This window comes from Falco cherrug, chromosome 2 (assembly GCF_023634085.1).
Source record: "Falco cherrug isolate bFalChe1 chromosome 2, bFalChe1.pri, whole genome shotgun sequence".
NCBI lineage: Eukaryota > Metazoa > Chordata > Aves > Falconiformes > Falconidae > Falco > Falco cherrug.
In genome coordinates this window covers 74526820-74553274 of record NC_073698.1, presented here as the reverse complement: position 1 = coordinate 74553274, position 26455 = coordinate 74526820, and the positions used below count along the sequence as shown (strand labels likewise).

The following is a 26455-nucleotide window of genomic DNA, read 5'->3' as shown; positions in this document are numbered from 1 at the left end:
TAGCAAGAATTGGGTGAATGTGATTATATAGGTTCATCTACTGCTGTGAAGGTGTTACATGTAAGTGTACGTGGCTGACATTTTGTGTCTGCCCAGTCTTTGGGTTGCTGGGGATAAAAGGACCTGCATGTGGGGGCACTGCCTCCGAACCCTCTTCCGTGAGCCTGGCTGGGAAGGATGACATTTTGTTCTGCATGTGAAAAAGAGATTTAAAATCTTTCTTTTGTAGTGAGTTTGAGAGAACTACCTTTAAAACCCTCCAAGTAGCTCATGGTATATAAAGTCAGATGAGTGAAATGTGTTTTTCAAACTCTTAAAACATATTTTGTAATGGAGCTGAAAGATGTCTTTGCAGGGGGAGGTACAGGAATTACAGCAATGTTTACCATGATCTGCAGTACAAGCAGGCATGGTACAAATTCTCCTATGTTATACAATAAAAATATGGTATGCCTGGCCTGTAATATTTACAACTGTCATAAACTTTTTGGTAATGCTGTGTGCAGTATCAGATCCATTATGCTCTTAAAATTACATAAGACTAATTCATTAATGGATCCCAAACCAAGAGTTTCTTTACAAACTTTTCTAGAAAATCATAATAAATGACTGTTTACAAAGACAGTTCTCTTGAGGTGTATTCATTCTTTGAGGGAAAAATATGACTACTGACTAGTCATAAAAGTAAAAAAGGATATATTTTTTTATTCTTAATAGCTGATGTGTATAATTTGAAGGTATTAACAATAAATGCGTAACTGCAGCACACTGGAACATATTCATCTATCTGTAAAAAGAACAGTTGTTCAGCATAGTTATGCAGCAAAATATTTTCCTTATTCTATTTCTGCTCTTGAAAATCACACATTGATGTTCTGTTTAGACAGTTTTCTGCATGCATACTGTCAGTCTTTTGCCTGAATATTCCAATAACAGCTAATGCAACTTACTTATTAATTTGTTTCCTAATGCCATGCTGGTATCAGTGACATTTTTTAAAAATAAACCTTCTGGAAACAATCTAGCTAAATCAGAGGGAAAAAAGTGTAAGAAAGTTGTATCAGAACTGAGGTGTTTGACATTAATGCTCTGTGTCCTGCCACTCCAAATTTCACATGCACTCCAAAAAAACTGAGGAAGCTTACTACTGATAATTAAAATCATAAAGATGCGGAGTTGTATAGATTCCAACATCATTCTTAGTTTACAATGAAGAGGTAAGGTAAAAAAAAAAAACACCTAAACAAACAAACCCCAAAAGGCATTTTTAAATGTTTCAGTAGTATTGGGTTAATGGAAAGAATTAAAAATAGAAGCAGCTTTTGTTCTTTGAGTTACTTTGGGGCCCTTGAGTAAAGCTGGTGATGTTTCTGGACAAAAGAAAATCAATAGCATGCCACTTTTAGTATCTACTGAATGTTAGGTAGTTAATAATTTAAAAAAGAGAGCTTGCTGCTACGCTTACAAGGTTTTCCCTTTTGTTAGAGAAGCAGCCAGGTTCAGTTGCCTGTCAGGTATTCCTTTGCATGCTCGCTCTCAGTGAGTTAAAATGCTTCTCCTCAAATAAGAGAAACTGCCCTCAGATTACAGGGCAAATTTTTTTGATAGCCTTGTTATGAACTGCCTCAAAGATGAGAGCCTTAAAAAAAAAAGTCTTTCAAAGGTGTTTTGGATTAATATTATTTGACCAGTTCTTGAAGACAAAAAGGAAATTGTAGTAGCAACAAATGCAAGCAGAAGCAATTGTGTCTGCTCAAAGGCTTTACCACAGTTTCTCAGAGGAAGCTCCTGAAGAATGAGCAAAATAATTTTCAGGAACGTCTGTCTTAACAATTGTGCAGTGTATGAGTGAAAATTTTTCCCATCTCCTGACCTGAGCCCGGATCTGTTTTTTGCTTCCAGGACATGCAGCACAGATGGTGGAGACTAATTGGGGTGGAGGGCAACACCTCTATGTGCTCCTTAAATCCCATGCCTCTCCAGAGGTCAAGGGGGCAGTTGTAGCACAGGCATCCTTGGGGCTGATGTGAGCAGTGACAGCCTCCCTGGGCTTACCTGCTGGTCATGATGCAAAGTTGAATGGATTTAGCAGCCATCTACCGCACTTCTCTCCAGAGAAATTCCTCCATCCTGCCATCTGACTTAGCTAACAGAAGTGTGTGTGTGAATGGAGGGGTCCTATAGTGAGATCTGCAGCAGCCCTGGCAGATGCAGAAGCAGCAGTTGGGGTTCACATCAGCTTTGCTGTGCCAGGGCTGCTGGTTTATGTGGTTGCCTTCTCTTGGGCTTGCATTTTACCAGTGTTGCTGCAAATAGACCTCTTCAAAACTGCTTCCTCCTGCCTTTTTTCACATGTCAGAGCTGTGGAGGGCAGGACATGGCCTCAGAAAGATGCAGATCATTTCCTTGTATCAGCCCTGGTGCTCAGAGGTGCAGCAATCTGCATCCCATCTGCCCTCCAACACCTCGTGCTAATCTCTCATTGCTAAAACTTGCACTGTAGCAAGCTGAGAGTTGGTCTGGGAGACTGGGTTTTTTTGTCCTTCCTGCCCTTTCCTTCTTCCCAGGAAAACAAGAAAAGGTTTCAGCAGGGCTTGTCTCATGTTTATGTCTGTCCATGACCTTCATACCAGCACTGAGACCCAGGCACTGCTCTGAATGTCATTTATATGCCAATGTGCAAACTACAGAGGAAGTGGAAATCTGTTTCCAGCTGCGAGCAGCTGCATCACACATCAGAGTAAGTGCTGCTGAGGAAGGAGAATACAATGGGACACCAGACCATACACCCTCTAATTTGTGTCTTCCCATTGTTAAAGCTGAGATTTGACGTGCAGAGAAACCACACCCAGCAGCTGGGTTTTCCTGTCATTCTGAGGGATCTGGGATAGTGGCTGTAGGGACAGAAACACCAATCAGAGCTTTTGTAGAGCCCCATCTGGTAATTTATGTTGTGTTTCTTTCATCATACCATCAGAAAGCATCTCTCCTGTTCAGTCTTAACTTTTTGGTAGGCAGGTATGCTGTGCTACACCCAAACCTTTTGTTTGCTCTGTCATCTTCTCGTCTCTTTCCCCCATGCTGCTTCTCCAGTTGCTCCATTAAGTAGTAGGCAGCCATAAGTGAACCACTGTGGGTGCTGGCCATGCTAAAAAGATCCTGAAAATGCCTCGTCTTCAGTCCAAGCAGCAGTAACAAAGCAGAACTGTCAGGTGGCGGGACCCCCCAGAGAAGGAGTGGTGTAGATGTGTGGCATGTGCAATTTAAAATGGTCATTTAATATGCCATCATTGGGCTGACATCAAGAAATGAGATGTTAAAGACTTTAATGGACATGTGAAGTAGCACAAGGAACAAGCTGACATTCTCTCATGTCTGTGAGCAGAGGTGGCCTTTCTACTGTATCATATTCATGGGTTGTAGAGGGAAGATGAATGGCCTGCAACATTATTCTCCGTGAACCACGTCCATCTACATTTAAATTACAAAGGTGAGGTCCACTTGTACAATAAATACATTTTAATAAAATAAGAATAATTTACAACAGGCAATTCCACGTTATAATTGAGAGGGATAGCTATCCCCCACACAGCCTCAGTACACAATATAATTTATGCATGAGCTCAGGATTCTCTGCAAGATGCTGAAATCAATGCTAACATTGCATGTTAGGGATGTGGATACTTATTTTAGGCAATGAGTTTGAAAATTGTGGTTTGTAGAAATGTATGCAAAAATATTGCCAAAATAAGCATTCAAAAACTCATTTCAAGATGCAGCTGCTTGTAAGCACGGTAATTAAGATATATTGGGTAAATTTACTACATCTTTTCTCAACCACACCAGTGAGATAGAAGTTGCAGATTTCAGAGGAAGACTCAACAGATCTTTAAACTCCAGCCAGGACTCAGCAGAAAGCCGTCTGGGAGAGCAGGTCTGCTGCTCAGCCTGGTCTTGTCTTCGTTGCTCTGAGCTCTTTGATGGAGGGAATGTTGTTGGGATCACCCAGCTCCCACCTATTGTAGATGGATTAACTATTATTGTGGATCTGCAGCATTGCATTCTGGCATGCCAGCAATGGGTTAACTCAACTTTTAATGTCTTCAAAACACTTTTCACAAATGAAGTCATTTATCCCCACAGTCCTGCAGGGAAGGAGGGAGGGAGGGAGTCAGTCTACCTGTTTTCTGGATAAAGGAACTGAAGTGGGGGTTTTGACATTTTTCTCTGCAGGAATCAATCAGTGTCTGCTTTACACTTCAGATGCCATCACCAATCACTCATTGCTCTACATGCCATGTTTACACTCTGCAGCAGGAGATCCATGCTCATTCTAGCTTGCTGCTTCTCTGAAATAAATCAACAGGCTTTACCTCTACTTTCTCCTCTAGCTGGGGTGATGCTGGTCCCTGAAAGGAAGACGGAGGATGGGTTTGAGGAGCACTTCGGCTTGAACTACTTGGGACACTTCCTGTTGACTAACCTCCTCTTGGACACGCTGAAGCAATCAGGAACGCACAGTCACAATGCTAGGATCATCACTGTCTCATCAGCCACCCATTACGTAGCCAAATTGCACCTGAGCGACTTACAAAGCAGGTACTGATCTGTTTTTTGGTATTGACTGATCTGTAGTAAGGGTGTGCAGATTAAACTCCAAGAGAATTGTTACTGAATACTGAATGTGCGGGGTTTTTTGTTGCCTTTTTTTTAAAATGCTGATTCTCAAGCCATTGCTTAATATCTTTCAGGCTTGAACAAAGCTTGCAGCCTTCAGTCAAAGATACAAATAATTTATAAGCTTGTGCACCAAGTCTTTTATTCTGAACCGTGAAAGCCTCGCTTTCCTTTCTGATGCTTTTACTGCAGTGATGGTTGTGGTGGAGAGCCTGGATTCAGTAACTGGGATGTTTTAAAGTGGCTTGGGTGAACGCTAATAGGCCTTTTCCTCAAGTGAATGCATGTGTAGAGGCCCTCGCCCAGCCCTCAGATGGGTGCAAAGGGATGCCTATGGCTGCAAGCTCCCTGCCCGCTGGGCATGGGGCTGCTGACTTTGCTCTGGGAGGACAACTAGCCCCACCTGCCCAGCTGCCTCACAGCTTTGCCCAGCCCACACGCTGCCTGCCGCTCCTTCCTCCCTGGCAGCTCTGCCCACTGGCCTGCAGCTCCTGGCACAATGTCCTCCCTTCCCTCCATCTCTGGCCTCTCCCTTGTCCTGCGCTACTCCTGTCGTCCCAGTCCCCCACCTTCTCCAGCTTCCCTCACCTGCCTCCCAGCGCTGGGCAGCATCATGCCCCCTGTCCCTGTGGTGCTTGCCCTCTCACAAGTCAGCCCGGCAATTCACTGCAAACACTGGAGCTCCCGCTTTCATCTGTGTCACCCCTTGCGCTTCCCCAAGAGCTTACCGAGATCCACAGCCATCCTGTGTTTTTAACAGTGAAATGGGTTAAAATGTGTATCTGTATTCTGTGTGACTATTTTCGTTTAGAGAAACTGTGGGTGAATGTCTGAGGAATATTTCTAACGTTAGGAAGACATTGGATGAGGCGGATAAATATCTCTGGTGTCACACAGGAACCATGCAGAGTTGTTTAGTTAATTGAAGAATGGGCAGGATAACTGAGATAGATACATTTCAGAATTTCCCCATGCAGTCGCGTACGGCAACTGTGCACTTACTAACAGGCTCAAACAGAACCTGTCTTCTGATGGGCTCCAGAGAGTTTCTGCCTGTACAGAGCCAGTCTGAGTTTTGTGTCATTTCCATGGTGAAATTCTGTTCCTGTCCTTTGACAGGGACTTCAGCACCTGTTCAGAGCCACTTGGCCCGAGGTTGTATTTTGGAACAAAGACTGAAATTAGAGGGCTGGGCTCTTTCCACTGAAGACAATTTAAGTATGAATGTTGCATTAAGCATGTCAAGCTTTCTGTTTGACTTCTGATTGCATACTACGGCATCAGTTTTATTACAAGTGCTTTGTTTAAATTTTGCAAGGTAGTCGAAGTTTAATCTCTTGCTTGTAAAACAACCACAGGAAATTACCCTTACTCTTCACTTGATGTATGTGTTCATTGTTTCTGAGGGACATGTGCTGGATGGCACCATGCAAGGGGACTAAGAGGAGTGTAATTAGTATTTCTTCAGGCTAAAGTGCAGAATGCAAAGTTAAATGTGGCTGTTCTGTGTCTCTAGGTAACAGTGATTACAGAACTGTTTATAGAAGCATTGATTATAGAAAAGCCTTGTGCTGTGCCTCTTCAATTTAGGATCATCCTTACCTGTGATTCATCATTATTAACTCGTGTTTTAAAGGAACCAGAAATTATTATTAAGTCATATTTTACAGGAATCAGAAATGATTCAGTTAGGAAACTTATGATTGAGCACAAACATGACCAATCTGATGTAAAAAATAATAATATACCAGTGAGATTTACCTGCAGCTTTTGCACCAAACCCTGCTCTTTATATTTCAACTTTATTAGTGTAAGAAGAATTATAAAGGATGACAGGCTGTGTCTGATTTTGCCTGCTCTTTCCCACCTGGATGCTTGAATCGCTCAGGGACAGCAGTGGCGCCTGCTTTCTGAGCACACAGGCACATGGGTGGGACCCAGAGGGGACTGTGGATTCAGCTCCAAATCTTTTCTTGGTTCAGGTCGAAGGAGATACTCCTCGGTTGTTGGGTTTTTTTTTAGCTTAACTGCCGATAAGATGCCACTTGTGCAAATAGTTATCGCATAAACGGTGCTGCTAAAAACAGTGAGATTACTTCTGTAGGCACTTCGAGAGTGTGCCTACGGCGTGAGTGGGTGGTTTGGCAGCCCTGTGGAGGACTGTTGTGGGGTACCGTGCGCAGGCATTGCCTACACCATAGGGCCTCAGAGACACCTTGTGATTCAGAGCAGCGTTTTAGAGTTTTAATGGAGGCAGTAAAGACACCCATGGTAAGCACTGTGATGTGATAGTGTTCCATGAATTGCCACAGTTTCCCAGTGATGCCATCCCTCATTTTTGCTGCTTGTGTGAATGAGAAACCTTTCTAAAAATTTAATATTGGCTTTTCCCTTATTTTAGTTGCAGTAGCTGGCCTTAATTAATTTCACAACTTGGGTCTATGTTCTGTGATTGGCTGGTAGTCGTAACCTTGCAGGAAGGCACCAAACCAATTTGGAGTCATTTCTTCACAGTGGAGAAAGGGGGCTTTACTCTGTGCTGGAAAAATCAACTGGTGGCAGCAGACTGTATTGTTTACTGTATTCTTGTCCCAATATTCCTGGGTTTTGATTGGCCTAGTGTCCAAACTGGAGGTCACTGATCATGCAGAGGAGGCATTCATCGACCAAACATGACAGAGAAGTAAAGGCAGAAGCCTGTCTTGACACAAAGGTGACGGTAAACTGAGGTTCTCTTCTCTGCTTAACCACAGATTTTTCTATGGGATCATTCTCCCACTTGGGAGACTCTGGGTTGGCAGTCACTGTTGTGGCCATCGCTCCCCACTGCTTGTGCTTGCTGCTCAGAGATCTGCTCTGAAGCCAGATGTCATCCATATCACAGTGACCCCAGGGCAACAGCATAACAAGTAATTGTTGGACGGTCTGTCCCATGAACAGTATTAAATGTTACTGTCTTCCACATTTCCTCTTTGGTTTGTTTTCTGCCATCTTGCCAATCTGATTTATCTTTTTAGCTCCTTGTTGGCAGCATGCTTAATTTATTTTTTTCTTTATTTTCCTTGCATTTTACATTATTTTTCTTCTTTTGTTATCTCTCTCTTCATGCTTGCTTACTTGATTTCTCTGTTCACAGTTTCGTCGTCATCTGTGTCTTTTGAGCTTTTTTCCCTCCATTGCCTTTTCCCTCCCTCCCTCCTATTTCTCCCTCCTTTTTTTTGGTGGTGTCTTAATTCTGCCCACCAGTTAATTTCCTCCTCCCCATTTATCTTTCTCTTATCTTCTCCCCCTAGCCCCAGTCCTATTTCTCCTCTATGAATGTCATTTCTGCCCTTTACTGCGCAATCTCTTCACACACACCAGTAAAAGAGACACAGCATGGGTACATCAAGGCAGGACAGAGCTTGTTCCAAACTGGCAGGGCATAGCTTGTTTCATGTGTGTTATTGAAAATGCAAACGCACAAGAGCAATGACTGTTCTCCCAGTTCTTTTGCTGAAGGATATATGAAGAACATCAAACACCTTTGTGGTCTTTTAGATCCAGACCATTTTCAACAGCAATCACATGAGTCGACAAGGGGATCCCTAAGGCAAATCATTCTCCTTCATCCCTACTTTGAATACGACTGTTTTCAAGGAGGTGAAAGTTTAACAGAAACGCTATCTATCTGTACGCGTTTCAACAGTGGTGATTGCAGCGATTACGTGCTGAGGGTAGTACACTGTGCACTCTAACAGCATAGCTAGAATGTCCTTTTTCCTCTCTTGCCTGCCTTAAATAATACTTTCTAAAGTGACAAGAGGAAAAAACATATGGTCACGAGAGGATATGGCTGACTGGTTTTAGCAAAAGCTTGAAGAACATTGTGCCGTCCTCTTGGCTTGAGATAGGCTTAAACAGTGCACTGGAGTTCATGGTGCTTTTACAAGACTGAGATGTGGGGCACCCCTTCAAGTACTCTACCTACTGAAGTAAGAAGGAATTTTAGGAAAATAAAGAAAAGAAGACATCATTCCCTTTCCCAGGCTGTGGGTCACACCTGCATATGCTCCCTTTCCCAGGGGTTAGCATCTTTGTGTGTTCTGTCTAGCTTTTTCTCCATGACTAACTATTCCTTTCATCATCCTCTCTTTTTGCATGCCAAATGGGCCCTGTAATGCTGTGAATCACAAATCTATGAACTCCCCAGCCACACACAACTCCTTTTCTGGTTCATGTCTCCTGTATATTCAAGAACAGTTAGTCACACTTTCCCTGTTTTCCTTCCTCTGCTCTCCAGCTACAGAAGCGGATGGGTTTTGTAACCGTCCAAGCTGGTACAGTCCCCAGATAATTTCTGTATTTTTTCCCTTTAGCCCTAGAGCATGAATCATCTCAGAGACAAAATAGATTGAATGAAAGGAATTGCAAAAATCCCGGGTGCCACATATGCATCCTGGCTGGTGTAAAATAGCTTAAACAGCTCTGCCCAGGACCTGGGAAGATGCTGGGGAGACCAGGCAGCTCCAGTTAATCTCGTTAGGCAGTTCATAAGGGCTGTAACAGGAGGTGTCGTGTACTGCTGGGAAAATCTGCCAAGCAAAGTCTCTGGAGACCTCCTGTTCTTGGATGGGTGGTGTCCTGCATCTTCACTTCTTGCGTGTGTGCGATGTTTGTTGGTAAATGAAGTTGTATTAAGTTTGGGCAGAAAGCTTAGTATTTTGTCCCATCAGCATTGCTGAGACTTTGAAAATAATGTCCATGAATAGCAATGAAGTGTTAAAATGTCACATTACTTTTGGAAAATATAAATAATTTTTTCAGACCAAAACCTTTGATTTCATTGATTTTAGAATATTTTCTTTCTGATTTATTTGTAATTATCCTTATGAGTACACTGTCATTCATATTTTGAAGTGTAATATTGATAAAACTGAAACACTGAACCTTCAATTTCAAAGTCATCCTGTTGAAGTAAGGTATATCCATCAGTTTAAAATTATTTTTTTTAAGCTGGACATTTATTTAAAACATATTTTTATACTAGGAATGGTTTGATGAGTCAACATTTTTTACAATTAAAAGCTTTTCTTTTTTGAAATTTTCCAATTGGTTCCTCCAGTGCCTTTTTGTGACTGATCTGTCACTTAATTCTCTGGCTTAGAGAGAAGAAGAATGGAAGAATCTCTGACTTAGAAGAATCATTGGCAGAACTTACGGGATGTACAATATCTTAAATTCAAGCAAAACCAAACATGAAGCTGATATAGCATACTGCTATTGTTTTATTTCCAAATTTTAAAATAATAAAGGAAAATTTGTAAAAGGAAGGAGGATGGATTTTATATATTACCCTTCTATTTGTTTAATCCATTTTAGTCAGTACGGAAGTCTATCACAGTTGCATATTAAAATGTGTCACTGGACTGTTGCTTGATATAATGCTGTGAAACTACAGAAATTGAACCATAAAAGATTATTCGAGACAGATACATGTTATTATAGATTTTATTTTATTCGAGGAATAGATGGTTTTGTTTAAGCAGCTTCCCCACAATGACTTTTATTGCATAATCTGGTTCTATTTGCAAGATAAGTCATATTCCCTTGACAGGACCAGATACCAACTGCACACACTGCTGTGTTCAGTATATACCTTCCAGCAGCACGTTACAAAGTTTTCCTGTCTATAGTTAGATGATACATATTTAAATGCTTAATGCACATACATAGGGGTATTGCTCTCTTTCTTTGCAAAATGCTTTCTGTATAAATGCAAAAGGATTTTCTGTTTTGTAAAATGATCCCTTGCATTGGCAGCAATTACCGTTAATTGCAAAAATTGACTTGCTGGCCTGGAAAGTGAATGTAGTGGTGAAGGCACAGATCTCAAATTCTAGGAATTCATTACAAAAAATAAATGGGCTGTTATACCAGCAGACCAATTCATCAGTCCAAAAGACAGAATTTTAGTTCATATACAGCCAGTGTTTTATCCATGTTGCAGGCCACAGGTTATCTCTATTCATTCCTATAATGGGGAAATATTTAAGGTAGGATGCCAACTTTGGAAAGTTTTAGTTTTAAATTTATTGGTGTATTTTTGTTCTGTCTAATGAAAATACTTTTAGGATTCATTGGTTTCTGAAGAATAATAACACAGTGTAACACTACTAGCACAAAGGTAATGCCAGATTTAATGTGTTCAGGGAAATTAAATGTAGCTACTTTGTATGTCACAATGTTAAATTCCTTCTTGTCTAAAAGGGATTAATGGTCTTAACAAAGGATTCGTAATAATGGTTAATGATTTAATAGGACACAGTCCTTCTGAACCAGTTCAAAATTGCAACTTGTTGGGAGGTACGTGATATATGGGTGTTCCTGCTGCTCAGCCTCTCCCTGCGCAGTGGGTTGGGTGGGAGAAGTGAACCTTCTGTGGCACGCAGAACAGTGGGTATCATAAACGTGTTGTTTCCTAAATGGGAAGATGGCTCAATGGTAATTTGAAAGCTGATGTACTGTGCTCATGTGACAGAGAAGGTAAAAGACTCTTGTGGAGAATGCGGAGTGGAGAGAGCTTGGCACCCTTGAGAGGAGAAGGTTAGTTTAAAATCTCCCTGTCAGCAAAAAGACTTATTAGGGATGAGTGAACTTTAAAAGCTTTGGAGTTCAGGTCCTGGGTGATTTTTCAAATGGTTTTAGCATTCCTTTCAACTGCTTTGACTACAGCCATCCTTACAGTACCTTTTCAGTGGAGTCGTCCTTCGAGCTGCCTAGCATAGCTGGGGAAGGCTGGCACATATGTCTGTAAATCCCTGGAATAACATCTTAAGAGAAATGGTCAAAATGATCAGCTCACCTTCCACAAATCCCCTCTGGGTTCAGCGCTGTTGCTGCTTCTGGTTCTTCATAGTCATACATTCCTGATCTTGCCAGTGCATTAAGGATTACAAGGTGTAGTGGAGGGAGGCAAAGGCAGATTTCTGCCCCTGCGATTACAAATAACTCTTAACCTTTTCTCTACTCCCTGTCCTAAGCCTATTTTTTTCAGTGAAGGAGAACTTCATCTGTTCAAAAGCCAACCAAGCATTTGAATACTTAAACCTGTGAAGAAAATTTGGTCTTTTGATTAAATTGAGTTCTCTATCAAAAATGTGAGTTTTATGAAAAATATACTTTCTAAGTAAAATAAATCACTGTAAAAATAAAATATTTTAGCCCCTGGGAGTTGTGATACTGCCAGACTTATATAGTTGTAGTGCTATTGCTCCATTTCTTCTGTTCTCGTTATGTGTCAGGTGCTGTGGTTGCCCTGCTCTTCTTGTCGTGGGAGGTGGACAGTCGCTGTACACAGCAGCATCCCAGGCTCCCAAAAGGAACAGGGACCGAAGAGCACTGTGTCTCACAGTAGCTTTCTGAGAAGCTCAAGGGCTTTTAACAGTGATACTAGCTCTAACATGGCACTGCAAAAATGTTCAAATTAAAACATTATGAGTTTTGTGTGAAATCTTTTGTTCTCGGCTCAAAGTTGGGGGGTGTTCAGTATCTGAATTGCCACCAAAAATCAATCAGTCTGCCAAAGAAACAGTATCTTTTAATTGTTTTTTCAGTGAGAGCTGGGGCAGGGCAGCTCTGTGACTCTGTTGTTTTTTCAGGGTTTGGGCATGAAACTTCTTGTCATTTCCTGGAAAGCCAAACCTGCCTGACTTCGCTTGCTTCTGATACGTTTGCAAGTAGAAGAGATCTCATGCGCTCTGGCCCCAGGGCATGCCATGCCACTTCTTAGGAAATGCTTGGTTTTCCATTACAGATCTCTGTTTACAGTGTTCCAAAGTGACACAGTACTGGGAAATTTATCAAACAAAACCAAAACCAACTCTAAGCCTAAACAGAAGAGAAAGTGATTGCTGCCACTGTCCCTTATGGTACTTTGCAATAACCACTTTGCAGTGCTGGCTATGGACCACTTTGAGCCCCTGTGTTACTTGTTTCTTGAAGGTTTTTTTGTTTGCTGAAGTTGGCTTGTATGTTCCGTAAGTAAGACCCTGCCTCTTCACAGACCCGTTTTATGCTTATTTAAATCCTGCATCTTTTCTGACAGTGGCAGAGGGCCGCTGTTGATGTATGGTGTCACATGAACAAAAGCCTTTCCTGCTGTGTCTGGACTATAAGTCATTTCATGGGTGCAGAAAACTTCCACATTTTAATCTCTCCAGTATCTGTTGGCATTTCAGCTGTATTTCTTCTTTATCCTAGAAAGGTCTCCCAACAGAGGGGAAGACTTCTCGTGACTGTTGTTGACAGATGGTTGTCTTTCTTTATGAGCTTGTTCCTTGTCTTAATTCATGTACTGGGAGTTACTTCACTTTTACCTCTCAGTTTGAAACCATGATATTCATATTCTTGCTACCTAAGAAAACTTTGAAAAAGCAGAAGTTGTTAGATTGTTTCAACAAACAAAAAATTGATTTTCAGAATTGTTTTCTTCTGCCAGACTTGATAATTTTGCATTGCTTTTGTGGACAGAGTGATGGCACAGGATTTTCTGCAAAGTATTTATAGACATCTTGAAGGAGAAAGGTGTTTTCAGTCTGTGTGCACATTCAAACCATGTTTCCCTTGGTAAGACAGACCAGTCCTTCAGTGTGGTGAACATTTGCACTTGCAGAACACATTCAGCACCTCCTTAACTCTAAGGCAGTGCAGTGGGTTCAGCCCACCACAAAATGAAAACTTACATTATCTTCATGTATACACCAACACATTTCATGTAGTCTACTGGAAATCTGCTAACCACATTTGGTGCACTGCGCTGGGTTTGAAATGGCAGCACTTTACTGTGCATAACCAGACCCTACATTCCCTTTCAGTCCCAGATTGTTCAAGTTATTACTGGGCCATTTTATGGCCCTTTGTGTGTTCTGGTGGAAGGGAAGGAATCATAAGACTCATTGCTTCCTTCAAATTAAAAACCATGTTACAGGAGAGTTAAGAAGCTTTCCACAAGTGGGTGGAGAGAGCCTTAGAGTTCTTCTTATTATCATCCAAGAGATAATCTTAAAAGATGTGTGACAATCTTTAGTAACCTGAGACCCAGACTATCCAAGAGATAATACAAAAAGATATGTGGCCATGGTGTTTCCCCACCACTCAAAAGGGTCACCACAAGGACATAGAATGTAGGTCTTGGATCCTTGATCTGTTTCTTAGCTGCAGCAATGCAGAACCATGCTTTCTTCTATTTATTTACTCATTGATTTGTTTTATGGAGATTTTTAATTGAATGAAGGGGCACCATTATGCTCAAACACCGCTTCAAATATTAGCAAGTACTTAACAGTGTATCATATGAACTGACTGTTAGAAAAATGATGCTTCAGAAGAGGCAATTTATATCATTCTTTATAAAAAGAAATACTTCCTGGGAGAATGGAATTACAGTAATTACAATTTGAACTTGCCATCAGTATTTAAAATCATCAAAAACATTTGAAATTAACACTAATTGTACACAAACAGAAAAAATAGACTTTTTTAAAAGATACTGATTCTAGTGAGACTTTGAGAAGACCAGCCTTTGAGTCTGTGTTTCATACATTTGAGAACTGTGCTGAGCACACAGCAATGGAGTTGCGCACAGCAGGGTAATCAGTACAGCAGGAGGGCTCTTGACATCTCACCTCCTGCCATCAGGAGGAGGGATCAGCCAAATGAAAAATGATGCGTTCATTCCATGTGGATGACAGTAATGCCCAGGTTGACAAGGCCCTACTTATTTCGCCTTTCATAAATATTTTTATAACAAAGACATTCCAAATTCCTTCACTGAATGTAGTCCTCTTAGTCCTCCAAAGACAGTCAGTTAATTTTGGTTCCCTCTGCATTTCCTACAAGCTATAACAAGGGGCTAGTTACTGAACGCTATGGATTTATACAGTAAACTGCTGAAAGTTGGAAAGCACAGCTTTAAAAAAACAACCCAAAACCAGCTTGTGGTTCTTACTGAATTTTGGATTAAACACAAGGCAGGAATCACTGACACAGCCACTGAGACCATTACCAATGCTTTGCCTCGGAGAGAGAGCAAGCACCTTCCAGCCCTGAGCTTCTTCCCCTAATTTTAGGAAGAAAAATGCTATTTTACCACTGTTGAAAGATATCAGACAAAGCCCAGTTTTGGCCAGAGCTGTACATGAGCAGCACATGGCACTGAGGAGCTCGCTGCAGGGAAAGGGGGAACCTTTGGGACCTGGTCAGTCTTAGTGAGTCAGAAGGAAAGGGCAAGGTGGGCTGCTCTGAAAGTGCCACCTGCCTCTGGCTGCATAAGTAACCCCTGTGCGACCAATTAGGACACGAAGGATTTGCTTTTCAGCTTGGGTAGAACCCCTGATTTTATTTATCAGTCTTGTAGCCTTCCTTTCCAGCATGTCCAACACAGGGTCATGAGGGCGCTTCAGGAGTACCTAATGCTTGCATCCTTATGCACTCAAATTGCAGCTGCCGGTGTATTCCAGTTCAAATATGTGGGGGTACGCTAAGGCCACCTTGACTGTTATTTGTATATATTTATAACTATTTTATTTTTTTTTAAAAAAGGCTACATATGAAGTATATGAAAGGAATGTACATGAAGAAGTATAGTTGTTCAGTGAACACCCAGAACACCCAGGCTTGTATATGAAACAGGTGACTATACAGTGGCCTATAGTAGTAGTTGGTAACAGGACAGCTACTGTACAAAACAACTGTAACAGCATCTGAATAATTAGATACGTTAAGACTTTAGATTTAAGTTTTGTTTTACTATTGCATATGCTTGTTTCTTTCAATTGGAAAAACACTAATTTTCAGTGGCAATATATATATTCTAATTTCTCCAACAGTATTTCCTTTTTTGTGTGTTGTGGGAAAATCACAACTGATGAGACTTAGCAAATGTGTTCAAGGGATAAATACAGATAGTACTGTCAGGAAGTATGCTTAAATCTAATAAGCAGTATTTAGGACTGAGGCTTTGGTTTATCGTAGGAAAAGAGAAAGAAGCTGCTTATGATAACCACAGAAAACATACCTACCACTATTCTGTAATATATTTCTGTAGCTGCTTCAAAATAAACTGCAAAAATCTATCAAAGATGTTGAAAAATCTTGTGCTGCATTCCCTGGAGAAAGAAAATTTAAGACTGTGAAAGCTTCATGAGCGTTTAATAATAGTCTTTTATATTCTTGAATAAGCAATGGTGATGATGTATTGCAAGATTAATACATAAATCATTAGGAAACTTTAGTCATTTTAATACAGCAAGTCTGTGTTTTGCTTAATTCACTGATTCATCCTAAGGCATACATTGAAATTTTGTGTGGCCTTTCATTAAAAACCCCAGCATGTCACCCACGTTTTGCATCACTTGTCTTTTAATGGAGCACATAGCAATCGTGTTGTTCCGCAGTTTGATCGTGGTGCACTCTGCCCTCCAGGCAAATTAACACACTGGAAATTGGGGAGCGTGGTGATGGGTGCAGGGAGGATGACATGCGCAAGACAAGTGCAGTGTGAAAGAGGTTCATGTCAGGAAAACTTCACCGCTAGCACTGGCCAGGTTAAATGTAGCTGTGTGTTGGTCAGGATGGCCACAGGTCCTCTGAGCCTTTTGTTGAAGCAAGATGTGGCAGGGACGGGAAAGGGTGCTGTCACTGCGTGCTTCTTTCAGTCTGTCTGTATCCGCTTCCTCCACATGTGTGCATAATGCAAAAGCAACCGTTAATGAAAGAGAAGAAGCCAGAGAACGATGCAAGAGCCTGTGCATAGGAGGTGTGGAGGAAGTGGTCTCTGCAGAGCAGCAATTTTGTTTCACCTATTACCCAGTGGGTACCCTGAGCAGACTTTATGTTCTTCACGAAGCATGGTATCACTGGATGTAAATGGGAGACCTCTACAGAACATAGACCAACTAAAGCCAGCCAGAAAAGAAACCAGAGTAAGGCTGGCTGCCAAGGGAAGTGCTAAACATGGATCCAGTTTTCAAACTTGGATAGCAGCTGAGTCCATATTTAAACACCTAATTAGCTGCTGCAGGCTCCAGTTTGAAATTTGGCTTCTCATTACTTTTTACAAGCATTGCCCCAGCATGCTAGGGAGAGTGCTGCTGGAGACAGCACCATGGAGATGAGTGGTAAAATCAGCTTCTGGTGGAAAATAATTTTAAAAAAATAATTAAAAAAAATTAAAAAATATCAGCAAACCACAAAGCACTCACTAACCCCAGAATTGAATACTTACTTGTTTTGTTTTGGCAAAAATACAAAACAATTCCTTTCTCTTCTCCTTCCTAATTTTTGTAATGACAATTCAAACTTGTCAGTCTATGTCAGAAAAAATCTAAAGCCAAAAATAAGAATTTATGCTAAAAATTATTCAAACAGAAAATGCAGAGCCTGCCTTATCATGAATCTTTATTCTTTGATATATAATCAATAAAACAGTATTTTAAAAGGAAGGAGAAGAATTTGTATATTGCTGCTCTTCTTGGCTGGATTTCAAAGAAGCTAATTAAATTCTGTCTGCCTTAACTCCTCCTGTAGTTTCCATTTAGTGAGTTGTGCATTGCCCTATTTTATCGGCACTGACTCAGCAAAATGCTATGGAGGGACATCCCCCAGGGGAGACTTTTTCCATGATAGGAAGAATAGTCCACAGACAGCCCCATTCAAAAAAGGGGGTGAGCATGAACTTCTGCAAGCTACCAATGCAAGGAACACCACTTCTTCCCACTGGACTTCTTCCCACCATGTCCTTGCTTCGTTGTTCTTAGCTGCTGACCATGCACAGGCCTGCCATGCCACAGCACCTGCTGTCTGGCATGGCTCAAGCCTGGTGGGCAGTATTCATTGGGATGGATCCCTGGGCAGTCCCAACACCAGTACCTCCTAGCTCTGTAGCTGACTGGCCAGTGCGTATACACCACTGGGAGCTGGGAGCTACCAGTCTTTTGCCTGACTGGCCACTTAGGAGGCAGGGTTTCTCTACTTGAGAGTCTGCCTGCCTTGCTGTGAAGCATTGATACCCTGTGTCCTCAGGGGTCCAAGTGTCACAGGCACCTCACGTGCACTGGTGTGCCATCACAGTTTGTGCACTTCCATTTCAGAAAGGTTTTAGAGTCTCCAGAAAATAAAAGCAATGTGGAAATGCATAATGCCAATATTATTTCATTTAACACATAATTATACTTTCATTCAGTGTAGAAAATGTACATACAGAGCGTAGAGCACCAAGAGAGGCTAGATTTAGATGCATAGGCTTTAAAGCCACTTAATTTCATACATAGGATGAATACATTTTATGGTTTTAAACTGAAGGAGGGTAGACTTAGGATGGACATAAGGAAGAAATTTTTATGATGACAGTGGTGGGACAATGGCACAGGTTGCCCAGAGAAGCTGTGGATGCCCCATCCCTGGTGTCCAAGGCCAGGCTGGATGGGGCTTTGAGCAACCTGGTCTGGTGGCAGGTTGGGGGGTTGGACTACATGATCTTTAAAGGTCCCTTCCAACCCAAACCATTCTGTGATTCTACATGTATGTGCATGGGAGATGCAGTTGTGGTACAAGTATAGGAGCTTACATGCTCCAATTTTTCTGACTCGTAAAGTCAAGACTGGATGTAACAAAATCAAGTAAGCAGTGCTGATTTTTTTCCCCAGTATGTCATTTAAACAAAATGATTCTAATAAGATGGGGTCTCACAAACAAAACAGTTGTTCAGTGAAAGTCCTTGTCAGTTCTGCATCACAGGTTATTCCTCTGTCTTATGTAGTCCATTGATGTCAGATTCCTGGAAAGCAAAAAGCACACGCAGAGAAAATGGGAATAGAGCAGGTAATCATTGCAGGGATTCTGCCAAAAGTGTATCTCTGTATATCCCGTTTTATATCCTTCATATCTGTAGTGTGTTACTGAAGTCTGATTACCCACTGCCTTGCAAATCATTTGCATCTCCGCACTGTGATATAAAAGGCTTCCTCACTGATTGGATAGTTTTTTATATCTTCTCAGTGCTCATGTTTCTCTGACATAGATATCTATGCAAAGTACAAGGCTTTTGAGGATCCGGCCCTTGTAGTTCATGCTTCATTGCCACAAGGTAAGTCAAAACAGCACTTGCACAAAATGTGGGAATGGGAAGTCATGGGGAGCATTCACCATCCTCCTATCTGGCATCTGAAGGTTACTGAAAGCCAACTAGACCCAAGCAGAACAAGTCATGGTCTTTCCCAGCACCACTTCCCTGTGAGCTGCTTGCCAGACAAGATCACTCTAATTCAACCCAGGAAGCTTGTCCTGTGCCCCAGCTTGTGTTCTCTACTGGTGGGGGAATGGTGGCACTGATGGACAGGTGCCAGGGTTAGCTGCCAGCTGGCTGCAGGGGCGGTTTCATGTGAGTGCATCTTCCCATGGGTAGCATGAGCTCTGCCCCGCATGGCTGCACAATGGGAAGCTCATATCAGCTGAGGATCTGGTCCTTCAAGTTAAAAGGGTTGAAATATGCATGAAGCATAAGGTGACATTTTGAGTGTCTCAGATCAGAGCACGGACGTTACTGAATTTAAAATGTAATGATGCCAAGTCACTTTTATATTCATGCAGTGATTGTTCTTTATTCTTAAAATAGTCCATTTTACCCCAAGGCGCAGGTGATATCTTTATGGTGATGGAGCTAATATCCAGCATGGTACAGCTCAGGCCATTGGTTGGTGGAAGGGCTGTTTATGATCAGCTGTCCTTTTTTATTCTCTCTCAATTTATACACTGCTTTTGTAGCCTGTTTGTTTGTGGTTTGCTTGAACAATAGAGCAGGGAAAAAGAAGAAGAAAAAGAAAAAGATACACTGGAGATTCAGTGTTGTTGTCTTTTATTTCCTGTAGCTGAGCTGTATGATTTACCATTGTGTCTCCAAGTCTCTGAGTCCTTTCAGATAACATAAACAGTTACATTGCTTTAGTAGCTTTATACCTCTGCAGAGAGTCAGTCTGTTTGCAAGCAGCCAGGGCTTTCTGTGGTGAAGTGTACAGGATATTATAAATAAGGTATTCATTGAGAATGAGATAACAAAAAGAACTCTGAGATATATTTGCTATTCATTAAAAATAAAAGCCTTGCACATAGTGGCAGTCGCAGAAAACCAAAAGCGAGCTTTCAGCAGAGTGGGAGCATCCGCAGCATGGGCGTTTGCTGCACTAAGGGTGAAGGTGTAGAGGATGGAGTTGTAGCTGCAGCTGTCAAAGAGGCAGGACAACAGCTAGAGGGAAGGAGAGAGACGGGAAAGAGAGATCTGCTCCTGGGTAGGTGCCCTTCTAGCTCCCTCCAGCAGCAGTAGCTGCTGCCCCAGGGACCCTAACCCCTGATCCCCATAGGCAGCAGCAGCAGCAATCAGTGCTGCTTCCCCAGGTTCTGGCAGAGGCAAATGGGATGGGGACCAGAGCAGTTTTGCTGCCCCCAGGAGCCCGTTGCTTTAGGCTCCTGCCTGCTTTGCCTATGAGCTGTCTGTAATGACAGGAATTACCTTTGGTTCTGCTAAGCACAAAAAAGGTTAGATGAGAGGCTGTAGTAATTACAAGAGTGAACTGTCATGGCACAGGAATTTGTGGAAGTGATACCAAGGCCCCAGTCAGGAGGAGTATTTTAAACGACATACCTGCTAATTTGCCCTGGAACTAGCCTGCTTATTAAAAAAAAAATAAAAAATAAATGCTTCTGCTTACATGCAGTGAAACCCAACTTGTCAGTAGTTCCTAGAAAGCTTGACTTGAAAGGCAGGCAGGTGCACAGGGCTCTCAACAGATAGTATTTTGCCGTAACTCCCAGCATTTGTGTGCCTTCGTCGCACCTCCTGTTTGGTGCAGACCCAGCCAGCCGTCTTTGCTCTAATGGCTGTGTGTGCCATAACTGTGGTTACACTTGCAGCTGCTCTCCTTGCCCCATCTTTTTATCCATCTCTTTTATCTGTGTGTAATCTGGTGTGTCACTGGGGCAGGTGCAATGATTACCTTGCTCATTTATACTGTGCTTAACACAGGAGCCTGCACCAGAAACTAGTAGGTCCTGCTGCAATACAAATAATAATAACCAAGAGTAGTATGATCAGGCTTGGATTTACTGGGTGGGAACAGGGTATGTATGTGTGGGAAGAGGGCAGTGAGGAAGGGTAGAGTAGTTTGAGGTGACGATATCCTGGAGGGTGGTGCCTCAGCCTTTCCAGTTTAAATAGGTTGACATAGAGGTTCTGGCAGGTAGTGTGTAATGTTATTTTAATTTTTTTCCCCGCCATAAATCAGACTTGGTGTCTGATGGAATAATCACCAGAACTCCAGCAAATAACACGCCTGCCAGTGATAAGCTGTTTCTTCTGATGACTCAACACACAGCTGTTTGTTTGCTGGATATTGCAAAATGCAGGACGTTTGATGTTTGTGCAGTTCTGTTTTCCTTCTGATTATTTTCATGTGCATCTCCCTTTCTCTTTCTCTCCTGTATACAGATGTTCGTATTCACCCCATGGAGCCTATGCCCAAAGCAAACTTGCCCTTGTGTTATTTACCTATCAACTACAGCATCTTCTGACTGCAGATGGAAGCCATGTGACTGCTAATGTAGTAGACCCTGGAGTAGTGAATACTGAGCTCTACAAGCATGTGTTTTGGGTTGTAAAAGTCGTTAAATGGATGACAGCCTGGCTATTTTTCAAGGTACGCATTTTTTTTAAATCATTTGGTTGCCATGCACCTGCATTGTGAGAGCTGTAGCCAGCACGGAACTGAAGTTTTTTTGGAGTTTATCATAATGTGTAGTATTTATTGCATTTCTCCATGTTATGATAAAGATGAAGACTTTAATAAAGATAAAGATAAAACTGATAAAGACAGGCCTTTCCCAGAACAAACACTTATTTTAAATGGAGGGAGTGAGGTCTCACGGTAAGGAAAGGGAATGCCTTTCACTGTCTGTGCCCATGCACTGATTACCCCTGTCCTGACCTATCCATGTGCCTGTGTGCGTGCGTGGGGGCAGAACACCATCCTAACTCGGAGCCAGGATATGCAAAATGTTCCTTGGAAGTGTCTTGTATGTTCTCTTAATGAGAAGCAAACATGATCTGTCTACACAGTCTACATGTATGCAGCATGTTATAGAGAAGAGGGCAAAGGGAAGAAGGAAGCTGTATAAAAATGGTGGTGGGAAGTGGCCATACTCCAGACTGTGTGGCTCCAGAGACTCATGCTCGGGGAGGTGGGACAGTTTTCCTTTAATTTTTTCATCCTAACACATACTTGTAGTGGTACCTGATTTTCTATTATCTATTTCTGGTCACAGCAGGAAACTTAAAGCTGTTTGATAAAACCGATCCAGAAGTGGGGCAGACCCAGTTACAGTTAACTTCATTAACTTTTTATAGTGGTATAAGTGGATCAATCTGAAATCAGTTTCGCTGCATAAGTGCAATCTCCTCATGCAGACAAGCCTTGGGAGGCCTTGTGCTGAGAAAGTGTACTGCTTAGAACTCTTTCAGAAAGGAGTTTTGGACTAAGTGAATGGAACCTGATTCCATTAGAGAAAATTAAATGTCCTAATTAAAATAAAGTATTTTAGATCAAGGGGCATGTCCCACAAAGCAAATTAATTTTAAACTTTGATATGGAAATATCACTAGCTTTAATTTTAGAAATGAAACTGGAGGCTGGAAGAGTGGCTGTAAAATAAGATGCAAACAAATAAACCCATATTTAAAAAAAAATAATAGTATCTTCTGAGTACACCTTGAATATTGCAATAAAATTGTAATAGGAATGCTCATAATATGTAATGCATTCTTAAAGAAGAAGAATGCAGCTTTGCCAGACCGTATATATTAAACTTGTTTTGCCTCTTGTGATTGCCATTTTAAATATCAGCCTTGGGTGGTGGTGTTTTTTCATTGGACTTACTTCACCTTACTAACATAACAGTTTCATGTAGATATTTAGCTTGTGCTCAGCGTTTACTCTAGAGCCACAGAATTCTGACAGAATGTCTCTGTCTGAGTGTGAGAATTGAGTCTCTTGTTCCCAGCACTGAATCTCACCCAGTTTTATTGGTGCCCAGGGAGACATTTTTGTATTATACTGACCATGTTTAGACACTGAATGAGATGTCACTGAACACACATCAAATAACTTTGGATCTAGCACAAGAAGGAGTCTCATACTTACAGCTCTAATACTAATGCTGCTGACGTTTCCTGATCACTTCCTATTCTTTGGATGAGATACCACTCTAAAGGAATTCTACCTTGCAACAGGTGAGGGACAGACATCCTGACTTGCATGGAAGCACCATGTGTGTACTGCTGAAAAGCAAATGCATCAATTGCTTTTTGAGTCAAAGTAACTTCAGGTTTGGATAACTGAATGCCTCAGTTATCAGGTTGAGATGTTCACATTTTTATGTAATGTTCGGTGTGTTTTTCCTATAAGCCAAAGGAGAAGGAAACTCTTCCCATCACTCTTCCCACTCTCCCTGACTTCTGAGTTACAGCTTCCACTTTTACTCTTTGCATATTGCTTAGGATATGTTTATGTATTTGGGACTGACTTTGCCTTGTTTTCTCACATTCAGGAGCACTTCATCACATAGGTATGCCCTGTTCGACTCCGGCAGAACTGCAAGCTGGCACTAAAAGCCTGCCTGGCAGTTTTAAGAGCAGTGTACCAAGGGCTGTAGTACCCAATGTTCAAGCTTAGGTGGGTCTTGTGTTGGTCTCATGCACTAGGGTAAATTTCCCCTGAGAAAAGTAAGAAAGCAAGTACAAGAAAATGCAGTTGTCTGATAATATTAGCGGATAGTTGGTATTATGGATTTCTTCTCCCCTGGAATTTCGTTTCTGAGTGCACGTATATGAATCTTCCTCCTAGTATTACAGTAGTAATGCAGTGAAAATGAGGTGATAGCTCTATAATCATATTGGCTCAACTAACTTTTATTACATTGAAGTATTCCAGAGTGGTTTCTAAACGCGTGCAGGAAATTGCTTCATCCATTGCAACCTGGTGCTCATGAGAGCCAACACAGCCCAGATAGCTCCGATGAGGAAATGCATCATGGATTTATCATATCAAATTCCCTCAGGAGAGAGCCAGAGTTGTTTGATTTAATTCCAGAATATTGTGGCAGAGCCTCCACTACCTTTAAATGCATTTCTGCCAGCACTGGTCCCAGTTGCATTCAAGTCGACTGCAAGCCTGGCCCCCACTCTCTCTGGGCTGCTTGTGTTTGAGGCAGCTCAGTGTGGCAGGCAAGGTTGTCAGCTCAACATCCACCTCAGAGCTGCCTCAAGATATTTAGGTACTTAAACAAATAAACTACAGTCTTGTAAATAGGCCATGATACGTACATATAATTTGCTCAAAGTATTAACAGCTTGAGTTTCTTGGAACTGTGAAACATTGTCTTTCGCTTTTCATATGTAGCTCAGAAAAATCTCTGCCAAACCAGTTTGGGGTTTCTTTTCCCACAACAAGCTGCAGTGAGAGGCACCCCTGCAGAAATAAAACAGGCCAAGCCAAGGGATTGGTGACAGTCATAAAACTGTGAAAAAAATGCCCACCATTTAAAAGGGATGGTTTAATTCCCTCTCAGCTCAATTCTTTCTCAGGAAATTTATTGTCTGCTTCAGTACGCAGTCTTTACATTTCCATTTTGTAAATGTTTTCTCTACATTTTTAATAAACAAGAATGGCACCTGTTGCATGCATGACAGAAATTATGTTTATTCCTAAAAAAAAAAAAAAAAAAAGAAAGATTTCTACCCTGTGACTTCTCAGTAAATAAAAGCTGGTGAGCTGTCATAGTGCTCTGCAGAGTGCAGTGAAATATGTTATCCCCTAGGAATTTTTAACATAAAGTGATCTTCTTTTTGAACAGATGAAGTCCAACTGGTAAACAATAACTAACTAGTAAGATGATAGTAGCCTAAAAAGACATTCATTGGGCATCAAATTGCAATTTAGCCAACTGTGCAACACACCAGTTTTAGTGATGCATACTGTACAAGCTGGGAGCCAGGAAGGTACCATTTCCCTCACAAGTTTTTCTCTTTTGCTACAGATAATGAATATTCATTCTTAAGCCAGATGGCCTCTGCTTGTGACACAATTAAAATGCCTTAGAGAAAAAAAACCAAAAAAGTTGAGTCCAAGGGCAGGGATTATTCTGCTTTGCGTGACTTCATTATGCCATTATACTAGAAACATTTCCCACTTAGCAGTGTTGTAAACTTCCCCAAAAACCTTCATGACAGGCTTGGTGAATGTGTCATTATCAGATATAGAGTATTCAGTCCTTTCAGCCACCTCAGATTGCTATTTAAGAAGGAATTGTGGACGGAAGACTACGCATCACATGTTGTCTCAACTGTCATTTCCAAAGACATAGTGCCACGTAAGTGATTATTGACTGACAAACTGAAAATGAGTAGGATTAGTGACCCTGCCAGCCTGTAAAAAAGAAGAGAAAGGCTTCAGGAACACAGGCTAGAAATCAGCCGGTATAAACTAGTTCATTTCTTTCATCTGTCAAAATAGGCTTAACTCTAGTGTAATTTTCCTATAACATTTTTAAAGAAATGCTTTCAGTCTGTAAGTGCTGCTGGAAAACAAAATCTAAAGAACCTGGATTCATCATTCATGCCAGAGGACATAGTCATGCAGGTCTCATTGCAGCACTTCTTATTCAAACTGTCCCTTTGGCACTAGGAACGTAGAAACTTCATTTCAACCTCCCCCCCGAGGTGTCAGAAGACAAACACATCACTGCACAATAATGCCAGCTGTAGAGAATGAGAATAATTAAATTCTACAGCTGAAAGCAGCAATTCATCAGCATCAACATCTTCTGTCCATGTGAGTGTGTGGTCCTCATGTAAAGCTAGTCTGGAGTATTCTCACAAAATGAAAAATCCTTGCAGAAACATGTTATTGACAGTTAAATTTTACAAGAAGGTTTTCAGATCAAAAGTAGCATTCTGGTCAGAATTAGAGAGAAGGGAATGGTCTACTTTATTCCAGTAACTCAGGTCTTTAGACAGGTCCCATTTTTGTACACATTTGTAAAGGGATTTAAGCTTCAGAGCCATAGGGGTCCTTTTTTTTTATTCCATCTAATAAATATTTGATTATTCGTACACCCATAGAATGATTCTAGGGGGGGAAATGGAGGGACTTACCTGAGAAGGGTAATGAGCAATCTACTCGTGAGCTCCCAAACCCTGGTGATCCGAGTGTGTTTCTTGCGTGAGTCCCTGGACTTGGGTAGGCATCCAGGTCCTGCCTGTTATGGGGTATGTGGATGCAGTGTGGCTTCTTTATTTATTTTAACTGCTGAATAAGAAAGCTTTGGAGCAGTCTTTTGTGTCTGTCCTGTTAGGATCAGACCCCTCTACAGTAGGCCGATTCTCAGTGCACACGTAAATAGCATTGGAACCTGGTCTCCACTGAATCTGTTGTTCCCCTGTGTCCCAAAATATCGTTACCTTTATCCGTGTTTTCTCAGGTCTAAGTTTATTTAATGTTTACTTTAAGAGACACATTGAGAATTGCTAGAGAATGTTTTCATGGCAGGAAAGTGAAGGATTTGTTTTTCATGCCTTGGTATACGGCATGCAAAGGGGTAAAGATACTACTAGTACGGGACAGCACAAAATGGGTAGGATTGATTTGGAGTGCATCAGAGGGAATCAAGGCTGCTGAAGTTCTTGTTTGCAACT

The 26455-nt window shown here is 41.5% G+C and overlaps 1 protein-coding gene across 2 annotated transcripts in view; it reads left to right on the top strand.

Annotated features, from left to right (window-relative positions):
- DHRSX (dehydrogenase/reductase X-linked) overlaps window positions 1-26455 on the top strand; it is a 169549-nt gene that overhangs the window by 117820 nt on the left and 25274 nt on the right. The window contains exons 5-6 of one of the 2 annotated variants that reach the window (XM_055701346.1): window positions 4392-4599; window positions 21197-21404. In XM_055701346.1, coding sequence (XP_055557321.1) covers window positions 4392-4599; window positions 21197-21404 — 416 coding nt within the window. The remainder of the gene's footprint in view (window positions 1-4391; window positions 4600-21196; window positions 21405-26455) is intronic. The other variant, XM_055701347.1, reaches the window with a different exon arrangement.